The sequence below is a fragment of the Puccinia triticina genome, chromosome 4A, assembly GCF_026914185.1.
Source record: "Puccinia triticina chromosome 4A, complete sequence".
Lineage (NCBI taxonomy): Eukaryota > Fungi > Basidiomycota > Pucciniomycetes > Pucciniales > Pucciniaceae > Puccinia > Puccinia triticina.
In genome coordinates this window covers 6,556,361-6,573,914 of record NC_070561.1, presented here as the reverse complement: position 1 = coordinate 6,573,914, position 17,554 = coordinate 6,556,361, and the positions used below count along the sequence as shown (strand labels likewise).

Below are 17,554 nucleotides of genomic sequence, written 5' to 3'. Positions count from 1 at the left end.
AAGGCAGTGTCCAAACCCGACCCAGCAATTATTTTCGGTCTGGTCGGGCCGGGGCAGATTGGAAATTATGCTGCCCGAACCCAACCCGATGCCATTCTAGGTCAAAAAACACGGCGGGTCTTGACCTATTGAGTGCCTATGACTGCCAACTTCACTGTTGGAAACGTTGTGGTTGGGTCTGGGGCCAACCCAATTAGAAAATAGGCTTCCTGAAACTGACCCAATAATTTTGGAAGTTGGGTCATGTGATTTTCTTTCAAAAAGTGCCTGAACCCAACCCACAACCCAACAGGTCTCAGGTTGGTTTTGGGTTGGCCCACCCATTAACACCCTGAGCTTCTTGGCTAAGCCTTGGACAACAACTATGAGACACATAGGATTACCATGTCTGATACATGTGGGGACCAAGGTAAAGTCAAATTGTATGAATATTGATGACCTGTCAAATTATTCACCAGCCAGCAGCAGTGCCTCTTCATTTTTACTGAAACTTCACACCAGCAGTAGCAACTTCAAAACTTGACCCAAACAGGCTGCATATCCTTTGGCTAAGCCTTGGAAAACAACTATGAGACACAAAGGATTGCCATGTCTGATACATGTGGGGACCAAGGTAAAGTCAAATTGTATGAATATTGATGACCTGTCAAATTATTCACCAGCCAGCAGCAGTGCCTCTTCATTTTTACTGAAACTTCACACCAGCAGTAGCAACTTCAAAACTTGACCCAAACAGGCTGCATATCCTTTGGCTAAGCCTTGGAAAACAACTATGAGACACAAAGGATTGCCATGTCTGATACATGTGGGGACCAAGGTAAAGTCAAATTGTATGAATATTGATGACCTGTCAAATAATTCACTGGCCAGCAGCAGTGCCTCTTCTTTTTTTACTGAAACTTCACACCAACAGTAGCAACTTCAAAACTTGACCCAAGCGGGCTGCATATCCTTGTTGATGTAACATAGCAAATTCTGAACTTGACACAAGTGTGAATTACTACACGTATCAAAAGTGATTGCTACAACATGACAATAAAATATTTTTTGGGCTGCTTTTGCTTTTTTTACTACATAGCATGGCAATGCAATATCAATATTTCACAACAAGAAGTCCTTTTTTGAAGGCCATTACAATAAATGGTGGGTTTTTCAAACCCTTCAATTACATAATGGTGTATTTGGTCATTTGATCCATGTGAGGACCAAGGGAAAGTCAAATTGTATAAATATTGATGACCTGTCAAATTATTCACTGGCCAGCAGCAGTGCCTCTTCATTTTTACTGAAAATTCACACCAGCAGTAGCAATCCAAGTGTGGGTCTTGATGCAATTCAAATTTCTCCCACCCTTCACTTTTCAAAAAACAAGAAATAGCATCATCAGCTGATATATCTCATATATATCATTGCATCCAGCAATTTTTTTCAAATAAACAACTAGAATTTTCACTATGTTTTCCCAGTTTCTGGCCTTGTTTGTTAAGTCTTTGCTGTTTCACTTTGTTTAATTGGCATGATGATTTATCTGACTGATTGGGATTACCTATGAATTAGCTTGTTGCAAGATGCTTTGCCATGGAAACCATCAAGGGATCAAAATTGGCCACCTTCCAACCAATACTAGAAGAAGGTGACAATGGATTGGAGCAGTTATCAACCTTGAAATTTCCAATTGATAATCAAATTCTAGCTTCTGGATCCTCTTCAAAAGAAGAAAAACCATTAGATTATGATCATCTTACCAACCCCATAAGATCAATTTTGATACTCTTGTTTAGAGCGGTTGTGGTTAAATAAATTATCTAATGGGGATTATATTATTGGATCTGTTTATACAGGAGGTGGAGGCTCATCCACAGAGCAACATTTTTCAAAACCAAGTGCATGGAAGTTTGACATGTGCAAAGAGGATGATTTCAGAGAAAGATTCTGATATTACATACCCAGCTGCAGCAGAAGTCTTGGACCAGAAAAGTTTCATTTTTCAGGATAAATCAGCTCCTTCAATGGAAATGCAAGAAAAGAACAAAGAAAATGTTGTTATAAAAGAGTTCAAATCTTTAATATCAAGTCTCTCTTGCAAAAAGATTTGTGAAATTTTTATGTATTTAGGCCTTTCAGCTTTTCTTTACATGTTTGGAAGATTACTTCGTGAATTCTCACCCCCCTGAAAAGCAAAGCAATGGGGGCACATTGCTGTGATAATAAAACTGGTATTAAACAAGAATTACTTGGGATTAATCCTGCAGTTACCTCAGTATAACTAGCTTTCAATTTTATGGCTACATTCTAGATTTTGTAATCTGACCACCAATCTTAAATTTCCTTGTTTTTGAGTCCTTAAGTGATGTTTTTGGACCAATTGATGAATATGTGTTTTTCTCTCTTTCTCTGTAGCCATATTATTGAGGTATTCAATAAAGCTGGTATTCCCTTGGAATCATATAATAGAGGGATTCAAAGTTGGCCATGCACAACTTGCATGCACTTCTGCAAGTTGGTGTTCAAGCAACGGTGTAACCATTACACGCCATGTATCGTGTAATGGGCTGTAACGTATCTTAGTGTAATGCCGTTACATTGTAACGGTATCGTAACTTGCACCCGCTCCGTTACATGGCAATTTGAATTATATGTAGCGGCAGCTCGCTGCGCTACATTCATTCTCAGATCTCTGTATTGGGTGCGGCGATGCACTACCGCTTCAATGCAAGTTACAGTTGGTCATGTAATGGCTGTAGCGGTGAATTGGGTCGCGGGACCCAAGGGTACTAGGGGGCGGGAACCAATCGGGGGAACCCTTGTGCCAACGGTGAAACCATTAGTCAGGGCCGCCGCCGATCCCCCAGGAGCATCCACCATGGCTCGATCGTCCCGCGCATCGGCCTCTCCACGGCCTCCATCCTCCGCACGTCCCCCTCGGCCTCCATCCCGTCAATCAAAGCGGGTGATCACTCCAGTCAAGACGCATGGGAACTACGTCCGGCCAAATGACCAAGATTGGACCGATGTTGGCCCATCCTCCCGGTCCCAGAGAACTCCGGTCCGATCCAAACACGTTTCAAAAACAATTTCTGTTGCCAGCCTATCATCGCCGGATCCTACGACTACCCGAAATGGTGAACCTTCTGTTTCCCAGCCAAAGCAAAAGAAAAGGAAGCAACATTGCGTCAGTTACCAATCCAAACTAGACCCGGACGCATACACAATCGATCTTGCCCAGATTTCCGATCAAGAAAATGAAAAAGTAAAGAAAAAGAAAACCAGAGGTGTAGCTGCTAAAGAAACCGATGATGTCGGGTTATATTTTGAGTCTCCTACTCGAGGGCACGGTGAAGTAAGTTTTTCAATCATTCTTTTAATTATTGTTAGGTTTTATTGTTGATCATCTAAACTTCCTATCTATCAGACCGAAGGACCCAAACTACATTACAAATGCAGGTGGTGTCCAAAGATTTACAAAAGGGGGAAGGATAGCCGATCTAACTTACTCAAACATCGGGACAGCGACATGGCACAATCAGCTTGCCCTGGAAGATCAGCTGCAATTGATTTGGGGGCTAACTTACGACGCACCTTGAAGGAACAAGCGGCCGATGCCAAGAAGAACAAATCAAACAGCCTCACAAATTACATCGAAAGTGCCGCCTTCGACAACCGAACTCTCAACCAGATTATTGTCATCTGGCTCATTGGAACGTCTCAACCTTGGATGCGAATTGGCGACGCTGTCCTTGGATTCTCGTACAACTACACTCGCCGTGTTGGAGTCAAGCTCTTCTCGCGTGTTTGGGCTGCCGCCGAGGCCCATCAACTTTACATCAACCTTCAAGAGAAAGTTAGAAATAAATTAAAGGTAAGTTAGTTCCTTTATTATATTCCAGTCATATTTTAATAGCATGTACTAATTTTCTCTTGTGATTGTGGGGTGCAGTCGCTCAAGTCAAAGATCAGCCTCATCCATGACGTATGGACTACAAAGGGTAACCACCAGGCGTTCATGGGTATCTCTTTCACATACATTTCCGACAATTGGACGTTCAAAGTGTGTCACCTATCTCTCAAGCACATCGCTTGGACTCATAAGGGGAAGTATCTTGCCATCCCTTTTGCTCATATCATCACCAAGCTTCACCTTCAAGATAAGATAAGTTTCTTCGGCTCTATTTAATTCAACTTGTCTGTTTGCTAATCTTGTTTTTTCTTCATCTACATACATTATAGGCCAAACAACCGACTCTGGCTCTAATAACCGCACATTGACGACCACACTGGATCAAATTGTCCTCGAACAGACCGGCAAAGAACTCAACCTCGCCGCAAATCATATACGTTGTTTTTGTCACAAAATTGCGCTTATCTTGTCGGCTGGACTCAAGGCAATCGATCTTTCGACTGAGGGCTTAACCCCACGAAGACACGCGACTCTTGGATTTGTCCCTGCGCTGGGAACAATCGATGAACTTGGTGAGGAAGCTGCCGCAGCAGACATTCCACCAGGTGATGCCTTAGACGGTGAGCCACTCCCAGCGGGTGGTTCTGATGGTGGCGGTGACGATTGCGACTCTGATGCAGAACAGGTGCAAAGCGCGGAGCCAACTACGACCGTCTCGGAGATCTTGAAGAAAGTCGATTCTGTGATTCAAAGGATCACTAGCTCAGCCGCCAGAAGGTCTGAATTCAACCTATGGCGCAAGAAGCTTGACTGTGGTGGTCCAACACTCATCGCCGGTTACGGGATTTGCTGGAATATAAAATGGCAGAGCCGGGACCGTGCCTACCAAGGTCGAGAGGTTATCGACAAGCTCATCAAGAACGAAAAAGACAGACAAGAGCGCAAGGAGGGTCAGACCAAAAACTTTTTCCACGAGTATGAGATCACTCGCAGTGACTGGGATGTTGTAAAGCGATTAAATGATATACTTAGCGTGCGTCTTTCTTTGATTTTATATCCTTTGTTCATCCTTCATAATTCATTTCACTTATTCTCCTTTATTTCCAACACAGGAATTCTATTTTATTACTAAAAGGATGGAAGGAGATCATTCCTTGGCATCCCTAATGTTGTGCGAATACAAACACATCATCAGCTACTTGAAAAAACGACGTGTGCCGTCTGAACCCAAATTTCATAGTATGATCAAGAAGACAAAAACTTACCTTGCTGAGGCGCTGAACTGTGATCCTGTGCTCCTAGCCACAACGTTAAACCCGGCGTTCCGACTATCTCTTTTCTCGTTATGGTTTGAGTCGCACTACATATATGCCAAGGGCTTACTTCAAAGGGAATATGAACAACAAAAGATCAAAATGGAGGCAAACTCAGTTCCTACTTCACAACCATCTCCTCCGGTTTTAAGTCAACCACCACCATCCAAACATCGCTGGGATACCGATGACGTGGACCTCTTCCCTGATGCCACCAACTCCTTACCCAAAGACAAGTTGACCACATACCTCAGTGGTATCTACAAGATCCCGGTGGCCGACGCAGACGAATGCCTCAAGTGGTGGAAGGTATGTTATTCTCAGTTAAATCAAGTGATTGTAACCTTTGTTAATCTTTGGTTTTATATTTCATACAGGATCATCACCAAGAGTTCCCGATCCTGTCATCAATGGCCAAGGACTACTTGGCTTGCTCTGCAACCTCGGCAAGTGTTGAGCGCTGCTTCTTGGCTGCGGCCAACATCTGTGGACGCGATCGCAGGAGACTGGCCCCCAGGACCATCAAGAGATCTGTAAGTTCTCACCAATGGCTGCAGCAAGGATATCAGGCCGATGGCGATTTCGAGGCGGCCCAGGAGTTTATCACCAAAAGCTATGAAGAACTGGAGGAAAAGAACAATTGAAAAAAAAGTAAAAGGGTAATGATGAATTTTTGCTGCCAAAATATTGATGTATCATTTTTTACCTGCTTTGACTTCCTCCTGTGCGTTCTCGCTTCCCACTCTGCCTTACTGCCTCATGAACAGCCTCACTCCCCCATGTAAATAGCTTGCCTGCAAAAAATACACAATTGGTGCAAAAAAGCCCAATACATGCGTTACTGTATCAAAATTGCATCGGTTGACCGCTGCGCTACAACGTACTTGTAGATTATGTAGCAAAGATTTTAATACTGTGCATCGGTAGCGCATCGGCACTACGATGCGCTACAGGCTTTTTTTGAAAGTGTGTAATTGTGTCCAATTACGATACATGTAACGGCCGCTCCGCTACATGTATCGTAATGGTTACACCGTTGGTTCAAGGCTTTTATTGAACACCAAATTTCAAAACTACATTCAAGAAGGCTTAGAGGGTGTAGTACAGTGTGGCTTGCATGCAATTTTGCAACTCGGTGTTCAAGAATGAACTTGAACACCGACTTGCAAAAGTGCAAGCAAGTCGCATCTGGCCAACTTTGAAACCCCCTAATATATGAACCACACCCATTCATGAGTAATTTTTTGCTAAAGTGGAACATTTTGTTCACTGGCTATGATAATCTCAAATTTGTACCTCATCATACTATTACTAGCCATCAAATTGATGATGGCTAGTATTGTGCAAGAAAACTGTACATACATAAATTACATTAAAAGATAATTTCCAAAACACATCTATGTGAGGACCTCCAAAAATGACTGTTGAATTTCAGAGGAAGCAGTGATGCAAAGCTGAGGGTGGCTGAAGGTTCAGATATTTTGGTTATATAGGGGAGGAGCTTAAATCAATGTGGGAGGCGCCCCAGTATCAGATCTGGAATTCCAGATCACAGAATTCCAGAGCTGGCTAGATCTCTTGCTGATTCACCTGAACCAGGCTTACCAGTCTCACCTATGTATCTAGCTGTTGACACATCACCAGATGCCAATTGCTATGTATGTAATTTGATCACACCCTATATTGCTCCTCCCACCACCATGAAGTGATTACTTGTTTGAGTGTTCCCGAAGAGCCGAATTCCCATTGAGCACAATTCCAAAGCAAGCCAGCTACTGAGGAGTCCGGAGGTTTGACCAGCTGTATGCCCGCCTCCTTTGTTTTGATTTCCTCAACTTCTCCCCTGGCAACTGGTTGATGTAACAACACATGTGTTTCCATCATCAGCTCCCTAGGATTCAACATGCCTTTGGAAAGCCAACCGCCGGATGTCTCAAAAAAGAAGCTCACCATTTCTGGCAATTGGACCAGCAGTTTCCAAGAGGTGGGCCCGCGTCCTGGGCTCCTACTGCACCCCATGGTACCACCTCACACCTCTCACGTTGCATGCTTTGCGTGTCCTCTCCAGCTTCTCATCAACCTCCCCCCAGGCTTGCCTGTGAATTTCCCTTCTTTGTACCCACCCACTGCGTTGGCCACTGTTCTGAAATGATGCTGTTGTGGATGGATTATTGCTCAACAAGGGGGGATATCTCCACGATAGTGATTCAGTAGCTGACCCCAACTACTGTGATACCCCTTCCTTCTTAGATCTCAGCAAAAAAATCCAGAAATTCAGTCAAACAGTCCACCAAATCAATTGTAGATCTATCACAATCACAGTCTTCTATCACCAGCTCCATCCTATCCTTTTGAGAGCGCCATGTAGGAATTACCAAACCACCCTTGGCTCATATGATCTGAAGCACAAAAGTAAAAGTATGCACCCATAATAATTGTCAAAAGTATAAGTCTTGTGTGCTAACACAATTTTTTGTGATTCCTTCCTATTGTCTATTTTTTCTGGTCTGGTATTCAAACAGGGATAAAACTATAGATCAGACAAAAATGAATTTTAATTTCCCCTATTTTATTTACCATGAAAGATTCAGTCTTCTGCTATTACACCTGATCTCATTATTTGTTTTGCAGATACGTATGAGTGGAGCATGGGCAAATTAGAGCACATAATTAAAAATGGTTAATATCTTTCTTTTTTCACTAATTGAGGATTGATTGGGCTGACCTCTTCCAGATAGAACAAGAGATAAGCAAGAACAGTGCAATGTTTAGAACTGAGCGGTTTGTATGGTGATAGCACACTGCAAGTCAAAAACGCGAGGTAGTTATAGCAAACCTAAAGCAAGCAAAACACGCAAGATATTATGTAGCCAACAGCAGCAATGGGCCACTGCACTACACTAGCGTTATTGGACAATAACTGTTAGTGTAGCCATTTGATTGACTCCCAAATTCATGTTATTTGTTATCTCAGATACAAGTATCCATACTAACAATAACAGGAAATAACAGCAATAACAACAATAACAGGCCTTTTATTGCTACTAACAGGATACAATAACATTTATTGCTGTTATCCATCACTATTTCCTGGGCAAGTTCCTGTATTGTTAGCAACACAAAAAACAAGATAACAGAAAATGTTGTTATTGTTACACCAGGAAAAAAAAATAGTCACTTGATGGCAAGTGACATGATGAAGCTTTGGTTTCTGCTCCAGAGCTACTCCAGCGCTGCTCCAAGTCTGCTCCACCAGCACTTGTAGAGTTTGCAGGACTGCACCAGAGCACTCAATGTGGCACAGTCAGCTGATCCTAATTTTTTCCCAGGAACAGCTGATGCTCATCATAAGCTGAACAGTAGGCATTTACTGAGCCTGGGCCAAAGCTGAGCATTGGCTGAGCCTGGGCCACAGCTGAGCATTGGATATTCCAAGCCTGAATCAAATCCAAGTGTCAGCTGGACCAAGAATATTCCAAATCTGAGCATCAGCTTAGCCAACAATGGTCCAAAGCTGAGAATCATCTTGGAAAAGGCTTGTGCAGAGCTTAGGATCAGATGGGACAATATTGTTCCAAAGATTAACACCAGCTGGGCCAAAAATTTTCAAAAGCTGAGCATCGGCTGAGCCAATGCTGGTACAAAGCTGAGCATTGGCTGAGCCAAGGCTGTTCCAAAGCTGAGTATCAGATTTTTTGAGACTATTCAAAAGATTAATATCACCTGAGCCAAGGCTGTTCCACAGCTGAGCATCAGCTGAGCCAAGGCTGGTCCACAGCTGAGAATCAGCTGAGCCAAGGCTGGTCCACAGCTGAGCATCAGCTGAGCCAAGGCTGGTCCACAGCTGAGCATCAGCTGAGCCAAGGCTGGTCCACAGCTGAGCATCAGCTGAGCCAAGGCTGGTCCACAGCTGAGCATCAGCTGAGCCAAGGCTGGTCCACAGCTGAGCATCAGCTGAGCCAAGGCTGGTCCACAGCTGAGCATCAGCTGAGCCAAGGCTGGTCCACAGCTGAGCATTGTCTTAGCCAAGGTTGGTCCACAGCTGAGCATCAGCTGAGCCAAGGCTGGTCCACAGATGAGCATAAGCTGTTACAGGAGTGGTCGGACTCAGAATCTGAGCATTGGCTGGGCCGAGATTTATCCAAAGCTGAAAATCAGCTGAGCCAATACTGGTCCAAAGCTGAGCATTGGCTGGGCCAATGATAGTCCTAATCTGAGTCTAAGCTGAGCCATGACTGGAATAAAGTTGAAAATAAGCTGGGCCAGGACTGTTTCTGATCTGGGCAACAAAGCTGAGCATGAGCTGGGCACCAAAGCTGAGCATAAGCTGGGAGCTAAAGCTGAGTATCAGCTGACCAGAAATGGGGATCAGTGGTGCCCAGCAAAAACTGAGGATCTCCTGTGGAAATTCTTAAACTGGTTAGATGGTGGGTAGATGGTGGGTAGATGATGATTAGATGGTGGGTAGATGGTGGGTAGCCCGCTGGAGCTGGCATGATGTCACTTGTCATCAAGTGACTATTTTTTTTTCCTGGTGTTAGCTGGTTTTGGCTAAAATACACTGCACTAACAAATAAAGTTAGTGTATTGGCCCACCATTGCCAACAGCAAGCCAAAGCACAAGATAGGAATAGCCAACGTTGAAAGACAGGGGCGGTGATTGTAATTTTTTTCTGAATGTTCAACTGGGGAGGGCTCATGAGGAGTCTCGGGTCTTTTGGCCTGACTAAAGTTCTTGTGTTGGGATGGTGACAGGTTCAAAGGGACTTGCAAGCAAGGAATGAAGCACTGTGTGTCCAGGTTTATTGAGTTAGTGGGTGCTGCGCCATGGGTGGATGAGTAATCTGGTGGGCAACAAAGGATGTTACATAGAAGCTGATGGGATAACGGCGTGAAAACCCTTGGCTACCTCTGAGGATGAGGTTACCGTGTGGAACTTCGGAAGAGCATGTTTTGGACAGATCTTGTGGTGCAAGAGCTTCCAATCTACGTGAAGTTCTCCAGTTGAAGTTGCAAAAAGAAAGATGGGTGCCTTTACAGTAAAATCAAAGCAAGTTAGTCCAACTTGACTGTAAAACTTCTCAAGAAAATTCATGCAATCAGAAAGCTCACATCTATGACTCAGATCGCTAACGTAGACCTACACACATAGACCTACATACAGAGAGCGGTGAAATACTTGCTACTGCACAGTGATTTCTGTGGATATGTGTATGTTTACCTACCTAAAATTTGAAGTGCCTTTTTTGGGACCTGAATTGCTGACTGCATCCAGATTTTGGGTATTTGCTGACACACAAAACTATTCCTGAGCTGAAAGATCAATCACCAAGTGGGAGAACAGCTGCAGGTGACTTCGGCGCAAATCCACAAGCTTGACGGGATATCTGGAGCAACATTGCAACCAAAGGGTGGGTGCAACTGTGAGGCTGACAATAAATCATATACTGCCGGCGTACAGTCTCCTGTCCTGCCATTCCTCATTTCAATTATCTATTAGGGGGGTTCACATTGCAAAAAAAGCAATGCTGATTTTGTCTGCTCATGCACCTGTGAGTAAGGTTTATGCCTTGCAGATTGCTTCCAAATGGGAGCTGCCCAGCCAAACCTATTTGCTTTCTCACGATTTTCAAAAGCTGCATCTGCTGGTTTTGGTTGCTGATTTTCGAAATCAGCCTTACGTGAACCCCCCTATTGAGCACTAACCAATTGGCTGTTGTGCAGCATTTTTCTGAAATGAACCTAGAGAACAAAACCCGCGACCAAATGCAAAACATCGAATGCCTTGGAACCATATGCGGTAATTGTATCATGGTTGAAGGCCTGCGGGAATCAATCAAATACTCAAGTCGTACACGTGCGCCTCTTCAAAGAAGGCACAAAAATGTCAGTGTTTTTACCTGGCCAGCAGCACAAGCAGGTTATGTTGCCGAACCTCTCTCCGGTGTCGTGAGGCAGTTGCTCAGAGGACCTATCGGTACTGTGTCAAAGGAGCTGCACAGCTTTCTGAATCAAAATCCGCATGACCCAACACCCAACAACACATTAAATCCGATTTTTTTGATGGACACTACCCTTGTGGCTACTCCCGCACCGGCTCCTAATTTGAAATTTGTCATAATGCTATTCTGTCATTCTGGTCACTCCGCAGAGATCATACAAATATTTCGCAAAAGCAATCTGAATAAAAGCGGTCAAGGGCTACTGTGCCGAAAAATGTGGTGGAATACCACATTCTACGCACCTCGATGTTGAACAAGGTCGCGCGGCGGTGACAAGAATTCTTGGCTGCAAGACATCACTCTTACCACACCAAAGAGAAGCGCTAGACTTCATTCTGAAGCTAGAATCCCCGGAATCAGTCATTCTGTCCAATTTGTGGAATTCTTCGACTTGTGAGTGGCTCCGGAGATTGTTCAATGATTTGTTTCATATAGGGAAAACACAGCCTGCTAATCACAGCACTCAGGGGTTGATCTTGGCAGACTATATGGGACTTGGGAAGACTTTAACTTCCCTCGCACTGATGAGAACCTTGGAGAATGCGGCGGAAGCCTTCGCTAATCCAAACAAAAAGCTTGCAAAGGCAACATTGGTAAGGGTCAGGCTTTAGGCACGCCAAAGAAATGCCGGATGCACGCCAAAAAAGGCGTGAACTCCGGACCACTCCAAGATTTTTGGAGTGGAGGATTGCTCACTCCAAAACCAGCCCCCATTTGGAGTGCCCAACCCGGCACTCCAGGCTGGTATGGAGTGAACACCCTGCCCCGCCAAAACCAGCCCCCCCTCGATGGCCGGTCTGTGCCGGCCATCGAGGGCAGTATGTACACTCGATGACCGGCACAGGCCGGTCATTGAGGGCAGTACACTCAATGACCGGCACAGGCCGGTCATCGAGAGACACACTCCTCTTGATGACCGGCATAGACCGGTCATCAAGAGGATTCATCCCTCTTGATGGGACACACCCCTCTCAATGACCGGTTTGTACCGGTCATCAAGAGGACACACCCCTCTTGATGACCGGCATAGACCGGTCATCGAGAGGATCCATCCCTCTCGATGACCGGTTTGTACCGGTCATCAAGACATCAAGACAGATCCCTCTTGATGACTGGGATAGACCGGTCATTGAGAGGATATATCCCTCTCAATGACCGGTTTGTACTGGTCATCAAGAGAACACGGATGGATCCTCTTGATGACCGGTACAAACCGGTCATCGAGAGGGATGGATCCTCTCGATGACCGGTCTATGCCGGTCATCAAGAGGGATGTGTCCTCTTGATGACCGGTACAAACCGGTCATCGAGAGGGATATATCCTCTCAACGACCGGTCTATGCCGGTCATCAAGAGGAATGTGTCCTCTTGATGACCGGTACAAACCAGTCATCGAGAGGGGTGTGTCCCATCAAGAGGGGTGTGTCCCATCGAGAGGGATGAATCCTCTTGATGACCGGTCTATGCCGGTCATCGAGAGGAGTGTGTCTCTCGATGACCGGCCTGTGCCGGTCATCGTGTGTACTGCCCTCAATGACCGGCCTGTGCCGGTCATTGAGTGTACATACTGCCCTCGATGGCCGGCGCAGACCGGCCATCGAGGGGGGGCTGGTTTTGGCGTGGCAGGGTGTTCACTCCATACCAGCCTGGAGTGCCGGGTTGGGCACTCCCAATGGGGGCTGGTTTTGGAGTGAGCAATCCTCCACTCCAAAAATCTTGGAGTGGTCCGGAGTTCACGCCTTTTTTGGCGTGCATCCGGCATTTTTTTGGCGTGCCTAAAGCCTGACCCCATTGGTAATTTGTCCATTGTCAACACTCGGTAATTGGGAGTCAGAGATTAAGAAGCACCTCGTCTTGAATCTTGTCGCATATGTTGTGTACCACGGAGAAGCCCGAAAGAAATTGACGGGGCCAATGCTTTGGGCCCACAATATCGTTCTTGCTACTTACAACACGGTATCAATTCAGTATGAATCGGAGTCTGATGCACTGTTTGAAGGAACGTGGTTTCGCACTATTTTGGATGAGGCGCAGTGATTTAATCCGTCATAATCTTTTAGAGCATCCACCACCATCTCTGTAAACCCGCTTGGTAAGGCATATTTACCGAGTATGTAAGCAATTTTCTACCCCCGTGCCCTCTTTAGGGCTCTTTAGCTAAATAGTTGCTCGGTAAATCTTTAAGGCTCGCTAGATTTACCAACGGCTACAGAGCCTCTGTAAGACCATTCTAGCAAGCCTGCCAACTGCCCTCGCCACAAGACCCAGCACATGTACATACACAGCAGATAAATACATACATGCCAGTAGCTTTCCACCCCTCAACCGGTCATCGATCAACCAGTCATCGATCAACCGGTCATCAATGGGATGACCGGTCATCAATCAACTGGTCATGATAGGTTGACCAGTCCTCATAACGGCCAGTCATGACCGGTCATTCAATAGGTTGACCGGTCAAATATTAAGACCACCACACTGCACTTGAAAGACTGCCGTTTGAACGGCCATTGATAGTATGACCGGTCATTTGACTGGATGACCGGTCATTCATCTCATTCATCAATCGGATACTGGACGACCGGTCATTTGACTAGATAACCGTTGATCCAATTGGATGACCGGTCAGTTGACTGGATGACCAGTCAGTCAACTGGATGACTGGTCACGGTCATACAATTTGATAGCCGGTCATCCGATTAGATGGCCGGTCATTCGATTAGATGACCGGTCAATCAATTGGATGACCAGTCAGTCGACTGGATGACCGGTCATTCAATTGGATGACCGGTCAGTCAACTGGATGACCGGTCATTCAATTAGATGACCGGTCAGTCGACTGGATGACCGGTCATTCAATTGGATGACCGGTCAGACGAGTTGATGGCCGGTCATTGATGGTACAATGACCGGTCACCAATAGTATGACCAGTCGATAAGTCGACCGGCCACCTATTGTATGACTGGAGGGTGTCATCAGCGGTGTCGTGTTCCTTACCGAGGGGTGTATGTATGTACATACATAAACACAAGGGTGGAGTTGCTGCTAGTTGGTGTTGTTATCTAAATCCACGTTGCCTACCGAGCCGATACCGGCTGGCGAGGGTGGATTATTTCTTTAGCTAAGCAACCGAGCCTCGCGAGACTCGCTGGCTACCTAAAGATTTACCTAGACGGTGGTGGATGCTCTTAGTCAGTCTTTTTGGATCACTAAGGAGCGCACATTTTTGAATTGGCTTGATTCGCGACACTTCAACAAGGCAAAGCCAGGCCATTCTTGCATTAAAGAGCCGTCAAAAGCTATGCTTAACTGGAACCCCATTACAAAATCAGTTGAGGAACCTTTACACCTTGCTACATTTTCTTTGCGTGGACCCTTGGTCAAGGGAGGACATCTGGAAGACGTTCATCAAGCCTAACATCCAACGGAAATTGCCACAGGCAATTAAGCTGGTTCAACGGCTTGTTGCCACAGTTTCGTTGAGGAGATTGAAAAGTGATATTCTGCAGTTGCCACCTAAGGTAGATGAACGCATAGGACTACAACTAGAGCATCATGGCAAGATGACTATCAAAAGCAATATAATATATTTGCCGAGGAGTTTGGAGTCGACAGGGCTGGTGGAACCTGGGATTTGGCGGAGTTTTTTCAACATTTGACTATGCTGCGACTTTATTGTGATCACCCAGGATTTATCAATGCAAGCCTATTTGACATACCTCAGAGAAAAACAACATGGCAAGACAGCTCGAAAATTATAAATCTGATAACCGACCTAAAGCATCACTTGGCATCCAATCAACGTGGGAAAGTGGCGAAGGCAGTAGTTTTCTCTCAGTGAATTTCCTTCCTGAATATGTGAGTTTGAATTTTGCTTATCAATCACGCAAATTTTGGACATCAATTGACAGAGTAACCATCTCCCAGTGTGGGTGATGCGCTCCGGATGGAGCAGATTCGTTTTGAACAGCTCAATGGATTGTGCTCACTCAATCAGAGAGAAAAGTGCTTGGCAAACATGAGACATGTGCCAGAAGTTCAAGTTCTTTTAGCAACCATTGGAGCGGGTGGAGTCAGCATAGATTTGACTTGCACACAAAAGGTTTATTTGATGGTCAGTCATTTGGAAACACTATAGTTGAATGAATTTGATTGCGGTGTAGACTGAAATTCTCTGAATTAACCTCAAGGAACTGTGTTGGAATCCAAGTGTTGAGGATCAGGCAACGGATTGTTTGTATTGTCTGGGCCAAAGTTGCCCAACTCAAATAATCTGTTACTTCATAGAAGGTAGCATCAAAGAGAACATAATGGAGGTGTGACCTGCAACACTGAGTGATTTAATTCCTGGCATTCCCTGAAATTGTTTGTCTTTTTTGCAGGTCCAAGAAGGAGCTTGCACAGTGAGGAAATTGTGGTTATTTACATTTAGTAGAAAGAATTGACACCGAAACGACTTATTTTACAGGTTGACTTTTGATCAGAAGGATGAAGACAACAGGCAGGTGATACAGCTAATGATGGAGTCAATACATCAACAGCGTCGGCAAAAAGATCAAAGAGGAGGAAATGGGATGGCGGCGTTCTGAGCTTGCAAAACTTCCTGGGCTACGCTAGTTTGGGATTCAAGGAATAGGGCATCATAACAGTTACGGGGCAGCCCAAAGGGCACTGGTTGAATTTGAGAAGTGTTGATAGCGTTTTGTTGTCGTAATTCCAGTAATTTGGCCCTCTGCACGTATCTTGCACCGCGTTGCTTGCAAAGACGTTCAACAGTGGCTTTGTCTAATTTGTGAGTGAAGTTGGTGAATTCCTGGGAGTGCCACGGTAAGTGCATGCAAAAGAGCCCCCCATGAGTGTCTTCCTTGGCATCAGAAGTGCAAGCTGAATCCATGAAGATCTGGACTATGCTGGCTGGGAGTGACAAAGCCACACACTTATCAACACAATGATTGGTTAACTAAAAAGATGCGGGGTGCATGGCATACAAAAAAGTCAAATGAGCATTTGACCAGTGGATGGAAGGAGGTAATCAGGATTGAAGGCGTACCTGTTTGCTTCTTTTACTCCGTTTTTCGCGGGCAGCCTTTGCCAAACGCCAGTTGGGGTTGCAAGATATTTGAAGCAGTTTGGACTGCCGGCCGTTAACCCAACGCAGAAGAACCATATGAGAATTAGGAACGGTATCATTGGTGGGTGAGATCAAATACTTGTGCAGAAGACGGTTGGTTTTTGCAAAAGTCCAATGCTTCAAGATCATGAAGGAAAACCATTTGTTGTACGGTGAATTGGCGGGTTGTTGCCAAGCAAAACTTGCGTGATTTATGTTACCCTTGGCAAGATCTTTGACAAAAAAACGGTGGCAGATCACAGGAATACCTTTGCTTCTCCCTCCCACCTCCAGCTCGGCCAAGCTGTGTTCTGATAGGTACAAACAAAAACGGGTGAGGACAGTGTCACTGGTGTATGTGTCGTTTGACCGTGTCTGAAAACTGGTCAGTTGTTCTGGGGGAGGCAAAGGAGGAAGGTCACTCTTTGCTGCTTCAACACCAAGAGGGATTCTGGTGAAGTCGTAGATGGAGCGTGCAAAAGCCAAATTACTCAAATGAACACCGTTTGCGGTCAAATGTGAGTGGAGGTTGGTGGTATCTGTAGGCAATAAACCCTTATGGAGGGATTTGCGGCCGGTTCTGGGATTCTTCATTCCAATATGAGAATTTGGAGAGCGTGTGGAGGACAGCTTGAGGAAGAACTGGTGGGGGTGGCAAAGATGGGACTGTGTATTTGTCAGGATTGGCACCTTTGTATTTGTTTATTGCACTCACGCGGCAGAATACCCTTTGACTGTGGTGCACCTTGATGCCTGCACCCAACACCAAACAATTGTAATAAAAGTGAAGGCCAACAGGGACAATCAGACGCTTGGACGATTGGCCAAGTGGGCAAGATGTGTGCCTGTGGAATAAGACATCATCAGGAAATGTTTGTGGAGGGAATGAGCAGGGTGAACAGACAACTCCCTGGATAGCTAAGCAAGCACTTGGACAATTGTCCAAGTCCAACAAGGGGTAAGCTGTCAAGACAGAGGCAGTTTGAGTAAGTGGGATGGTCATCCACCCGGGAACCACATGGACGATTGTCCCAGATGTTTGCCTTGGGTGTCATATGGGCTATGGAATGATGACAGATGCTGGTCAGACGGAGTAAAAATTGCACAAGGAGGCTGATGCCTTGGTGCGGCTGGATGATTGGAAGCTGCTTAATTAGATACATACTTATGACTTGGGAAAGTTACATAACTACGTTTGCCAAGCCTTGTGACACTTGAAGAACTCCTTCA

At 45.3% G+C, this 17,554-nt stretch overlaps 1 protein-coding gene across 1 annotated transcript; it reads left to right on the top strand.

The window, feature by feature from the left end:
* Positions 1-2,863: 2,863 nt before the first annotated feature.
* PtA15_4A717 (uncharacterized protein) lies at positions 2,864-3,126 on the top strand (the record flags this gene model as incomplete). The annotated part of the gene is made up of 2 exons (XM_053168629.1): positions 2,864-3,013; positions 3,088-3,126. The coding sequence occupies 2 exons, from the start codon at positions 2,864-2,866 to the stop codon at positions 3,124-3,126; spliced, it is 189 nt and encodes a 62-aa protein (XP_053019819.1).
* Between the last annotated feature and the right edge of the window lie 14,428 nt (positions 3,127-17,554).